At 34.5% G+C, this 5,377-nt stretch overlaps 1 protein-coding gene and 1 long non-coding RNA gene across 2 annotated transcripts; one reads left to right on the forward strand and one right to left on the reverse strand.

Annotated features, from left to right (window-relative positions):
* Positions 1–1,026: 1,026 nt before the first annotated feature.
* Positions 1,027–3,064, reverse strand: LOC9298652 (FBD-associated F-box protein At5g38590). Its single transcript, XM_021015589.1, has 4 exons — positions 2,905–3,064; positions 1,790–2,657; positions 1,568–1,708; positions 1,027–1,486 (listed from the first exon to the last, which is right to left on the reverse strand). Exons 2-4 carry the CDS (start codon positions 2,597–2,599, stop codon positions 1,184–1,186), a joined length of 1,254 nt encoding a protein of 417 aa, XP_020871248.1. The 5' UTR covers positions 2,600–2,657; positions 2,905–3,064; the 3' UTR covers positions 1,027–1,183.
* A 1,174-nt stretch (positions 3,065–4,238) lies between these two features.
* On the forward strand, positions 4,239–4,845 carry LOC110225689. Its single transcript, XR_002329906.1, has 2 exons — positions 4,239–4,392; positions 4,590–4,845. It is a non-coding gene; the product is annotated as an uncharacterized LOC110225689 (long non-coding RNA).
* Positions 4,846–5,377: the final 532 nt, after the last annotated feature.

The raw sequence follows: 5,377 nt of genomic DNA on the forward strand, positions 1-5,377 counted from the left end.
CAAAAGCGCTCCCGTGTTCCCCGACGACGGCAGGCACGCTGTATCAGAATGAGATTCACCAGGCGGTGATCTTCTCAAGGCTCGTGGATGTGGCGAAAGATCCTTAAGTTGAGAGATACCGCCAAGGAATATCACAAGATGGAAATCAAAAGTGGTAAGAAAACTTCTTTTTGGTAGGATCAATGGTCCTTCATGGGAAGACTGGCTGATATACTCGGTGCTAGAGGGTGCATCAATCTTGGGATTACTAAAGTGGTATGATGATGGAAGAGGTGTTATTAAACAGCCGAAGGAGAAGGCACCGTGTAGAGCTGCTGAACAGAATCGAAGCTGAAATAGAAGAAGTTAAAACCAAAATGAAGCTTGGTGTTGAGACGATGTTAATCTTTGGAAGTGTCGGACAGGTTTTAAAAGGAATTTCTCAACATGTGAGACCAGGAAACTCATTAGAGTGGAAAGGCCAAGGCGCGATTGGGCAAAAGGGGTGTGGTATTCCCAAGCCACACCAAAGTTCGCCTTTATTACCTGGTTGGGAATGCATGATAGGCTTTCTACGGGAGATCGAATGTTAACTTGGAACCAACGGATTGACCCCTCTTGTTCCTTCTGTCAAGAGCCAATAGAGACGAGGAACCATCTCTTCTTCAAATGTTGCTACTCTAGTCAAATCTGGGACAAGATTTCAAAAGGGTTTATGAGAAATAACTACACCTTACGTTGGGACAGACTCATAAATCTCATCTCCTCCTCCACTCTTGAACCACGTCCTCGGCTCCTTTGAAGGTATGGGCTTCAATGCACAATCCACACAATTTGGAGAGAGCGAAATAACCGCAGGCATGGAGAACGTCCTCGATCAGCCCTTCACCTCGAGAAAATCATTGAAAAGACCATCCGCAATAGGATATATCTTATACGAAACCTGGGAAATAGAAAATATGAAGACCTTCTCATCTACTGGTTTTCTACTCGGTTATAAGTCTGTAGCATTAGAATCTAATTTTTCTCTTCTCAAAAACGAAGCACTTGATGTAACAACGGTTTTTTTGATGAATAAATTTTACATTCATTCAAAAAAAGAAAAAAGATATAAACTAAATTTTTGTCGAAAACAAGTTTTCAAAATCTGGAACAATCTGCTCTTTGGTGGACACACACGGGATAGATGGAAATTAGATTTATGTTACACAGATGAATACAAATCCTCAACAAATACGAGTTGGCATGTGCTTGAAGCTCGTGGAGAAAGTGCCAACTCCTTGATCATTTGAAGGTTTGGAACATAATGTTCCTCTGTATCAGCCAAGATTGTTGCCGTCTTTAAGTGACGAGCGTTTTTCAAGATATAAACCGCAATATCTCTATCTTGTGGTCTCCCATAGTATCGTGACCACTTTAATGTTTGTAGACTCGACAACAAGCATTCAGGAACGAAATTCGGTTGATTCCAGGAAACCGTACCATTAAGCTCATCCGTTGCATGATCCTAAGACCAAGCAGAAGAATAAGATTAAAACCATACTGGGGATCAGACAAACAAGAAATAGTTTAAATCGAAGAAACTTACTTTCACTACAGAGATGTCTAATATTCGTAAGTTAGGAGAATCCTTGAGTAACTGGCCAAAGAGATTCGACGAATCCTCTCTACACACACATAGGTTCAGATGTTCAAGCTCCTTGAAAACTAAACCATCATCATACACAACCTGCCCACAATATCAAAATTATTAACAGAGAGTTCTATAAATGAGATTGACAACTTGCAGTTGATAAAATGGAATAACTACCTCTGAACATATTGTAAGATGCTTGACAGATGTGATTGATTCAAGAACACTCTCGAGATTAGGGTAACTAACATCGACATACGCTTCCCGCAGCTTAGGCATATTCTTAATCAAAGAGTTGTGATCCAAATCATTCCAATCCTCAAGTTTCAAATAGCTCAAAGAAGGAGTATCTATCTCATACTCATCTAACAACCAATCATCAGGTATAACGAGTGATAAACTCAGCAAAGACGGGACGTTAATAGTGAACTCTTTCACATTTTCATCGTCAACACAACGTACCGATAGATCTTCAAGAACAGGACAAATAGATAAAAGCTCTTGAAGCATTTCTTCATCTACGAATTTCACACTTTTAAGTTTCAAAGTTTTCAGAGAAGGGAGACAAACCATAGAGGGAATATCCATGAGAGTCACGTTTCTGAGTTTCAAGGTCACGAGCGATTTGCAGGTAAACAAGCTATTCGGGAATATGTTTTCATTCTCCGAATAATAATCAATTTTCAGCTCACGTACATGGCGAGAAACTGCGATTTCAATCCATCGTCTGATATCTTCAGGTTTAATATCTGGGCTATACAAATCAAGACGCAATCTTTCTATCACGGGAGCTCTATGTAACGGTAACTTCCTGTCAATAAAATCCCTAAGTTCAGGCTTTAGAGAAATGAACTCTAGTCTAGGCAACCACATCCAAAGAAACTCCCAACGCTTAGACAAAATGCTAGTGGATACAGCAACTTTTGTTGGAACAAAAGATAAAATCTTCACCACCACATCATCAGGCAATCCACTGATTCTGTCCATCTCTTACCAAATTCAAGTTACTGTTACAGTCCAAAATATACTTGAATCTTGTCTTCCCCTGAAAATGAAGAGCAAAGCACAAGAAAACAACACCATAAGACTCATAAGGATTCTTCTTAAGCCAAGCAAACGAATTATCAAGCACACAGAGGAACCCTAGAAAAAAAAAACTGAAAATTTCAAAGCTGGAATGAGATAAAACCCTAAAAACTACCAGTGAGTTCGATTCCGCTAAGAAAACAGAATCAAAAGAATGAAAGATAAATCAAAACCCTAGAAATTGGAACTACATAGAATTTGCTTACAGTGTGTTAGAGGAAGTGGGAGATCAGAAGATATCGGAATCGCAGAGAATCGTCTCCTCCATCAAAGTTTCAGAATAACAAAGCTTCAAGTTCATCGTCGTCACTCACACTCACACCGGTTCGTGTTGTGGGCCAAAATGGCTTAAACTCATAGTGAGCCTTGGGTTGGGCCAGAAACTCTTTTCTATATGGCGATGAATGGATGACGAATTGACGATGATTGAAGACAAAATAATTCATTTGTATTTTATTTTTTGTGATTTATAAATGTGATTGTTTTGATTTTTCCCCTTAAATTTACATATTTTTTTTATTAGATCAAATACTTTTTCAAATAATTTGATATTTTTGCAATTGTTTACAAGACGTGATGGAAATGAAAATATAAGCAAAATTATATGCTGGTTTTCTAATAAATCTTATTCAAAATCATATTTTTTCATATATTTAAATTACATTTTTTTTTCCATATAAGTTGATTGAAACAAAAATTAAAGATGATTTTACCTCCATCATAATTTTTCTTTTAAGTAAATCAGTTAAATTCAAATAAGAAAATGTAGTTAGAAGAGAATTTCAAAAAGAAGTTTGAGATATCTCTACAATAATTAATTGAGAAGTAGAAACGCACCATATTCAAAGTTAGGGTATTGGAGGCCTGTGGTTAAAAGTTGGAATGATTTGTCCTAAACACCCTTAATGAATTGTTCTTCTCGAAATTTCTTCTTCTTCGTAATTAGGGGTATATAAGTCTAATCGTGTGTTGATCTCTATACTAATGTCCTAAACACCCTCGATACGAAATTTTTTGTTCTTAATTATTAGGGGTATATAAGTCTAATCGTGTTTTGAGATGATTAGTCTTAATCACCCTTAATGAATACACTATCAAATCCAGTTTTCTATTTTTTGGTGAGGGTAAAACAATAAAATCGTGTGAATTTTATTAAAATATAGAATATTTCGTTTTTTAATATTAAAATATAGAATATTTCGTTTTTAAATATTAAAATATAGAATATTTCGTTTTTTAATTTTTATAAAAATTTAAGATAGATACCAAAATATATTACGAATATTTTTATCAAGAAATTTTCCAATTTTAAAAAATAAATTTTTAGAGATAATTATGACGGTGTGCCCTAGATATTAAACTATAAATATAGAGCCGCAACCACACCATTAGAACTCAGATTCGTTAGCCTAAACATATCGTTTTGATATTATAGCTTTTTTTTTTGTTGCTTTGGTTCTTTTATGGATCGATTTATTTTGCGTTATTATTTTTTACCTTTTCTTGAGGTTATATTTGTATTGTTATTACCTTGGTCTATGAATTATCAAGATTGTTATTGTTTTGCTGATTTGTATCGTGTGAATTATGTTTTAGGTAACCGCTCATGGGAGTTTCTATCAAGAGATTGAATGAACGAGTTGATGAAGACATGCCTCTTCATTAAATTCATTAACAAACTTTTTACATCAATCGTGAGTCCTCTTTAATTTTAGTTAGCGCTTCTCTTATGTCTCTTTGTAAATTACTTACAATTTTATAATTTGTGTTGGTTCAATTATTGATAGTTGTCTCTCATCGGATCTGATGTAAAATAATTTTTTACCATGCACTACATAACGAAATAATTTTTTTTTTGTCAATGTTACTCATAATTTTTGTGTTTTTGAAGGCGGAGCATTGCGCTGATGCGAAAGTGATTTACAAGTTTTTGGAGGTCAATGAGATTGATAAGACACATGCTGTCTACTACATAGCTTATGCTTTGCACATGGGAGTTTAAGAATAAGGTGAAAACTGCTAAGGAGATCTTCAATCTCAGAATCTCTAGGTAATATTTATTACGAATGAATAGACATGTAATCATATATACTTTCATGTTTCTGCTCCTTACATTATAGACCCTTATAAATTTACTGATTTTCTTTGCTTCCATCTACACAGCTTACCAGAGAGACTCATAATTTTCTCAGATTTTGTTTTGCTTCTTCTTTCTCTAATTAGCATATTTCTCTCGATCGATATTTTATGACGGAAGATGATTTGAAGCAATAATCTTCCAATTCTCTTGATTTCTAGGGTTTTTAGATTTCACTATTATAAGTTTTTTCTTTGTTTCGCATATTTCTCTCGATTGTAATCATTCAAGATTGAGGAAGATTTGTAGCGATTATTACTGTAAGAATTCTTCAAATCCTCTTGATTTCTAGGATTTCTAAATTTCACTATTATAATGTTTTCGTTTTTTCTTTTGGTTTTTTTTTTTTTCGTTTTGAAGAGGCTTTTGATATTTGCACAACCGAAAAATTCGTGTTTCAAAGTTTTTTTTCTTCTGTGAATTACAAGTTCTTTCTTCTTCTTTTTTTTTTGTTTTAATTGATTTTGTTTTTGGTTCGTGTTTTTTTTTTTTTTTCTGTAGCGCTTTGCATAATTTGATAAGCATGAAATTGTTGCGATCAG

This window comes from Arabidopsis lyrata, assembly GCF_000004255.2.
Source record: "Arabidopsis lyrata subsp. lyrata unplaced genomic scaffold ARALYscaffold_315, whole genome shotgun sequence".
Lineage (NCBI taxonomy): Eukaryota > Viridiplantae > Streptophyta > Magnoliopsida > Brassicales > Brassicaceae > Arabidopsis > Arabidopsis lyrata.

Bases quoted from the DNA above. Each gene is read 5' to 3' on its own strand.
- LOC9298652 (XM_021015589.1), bottom strand. From the start codon at position 2,599: ATGGACAGAATCAGTGGATTGCCTGATGATGTGGTGGTGAAGATTTTA. The intron at 1,709-1,789 runs GTAGTTATTCCA...TATTGTGGGCAG, and splicing joins ATCTTACAATATGTTCAGAG to GTTGTGTATGATGATGGTTT. The intron at 1,487-1,567 runs GTAAGTTTCTTC...GCTTGGTCTTAG, and splicing joins TAGACATCTCTGTAGTGAAA to GATCATGCAACGGATGAGCT.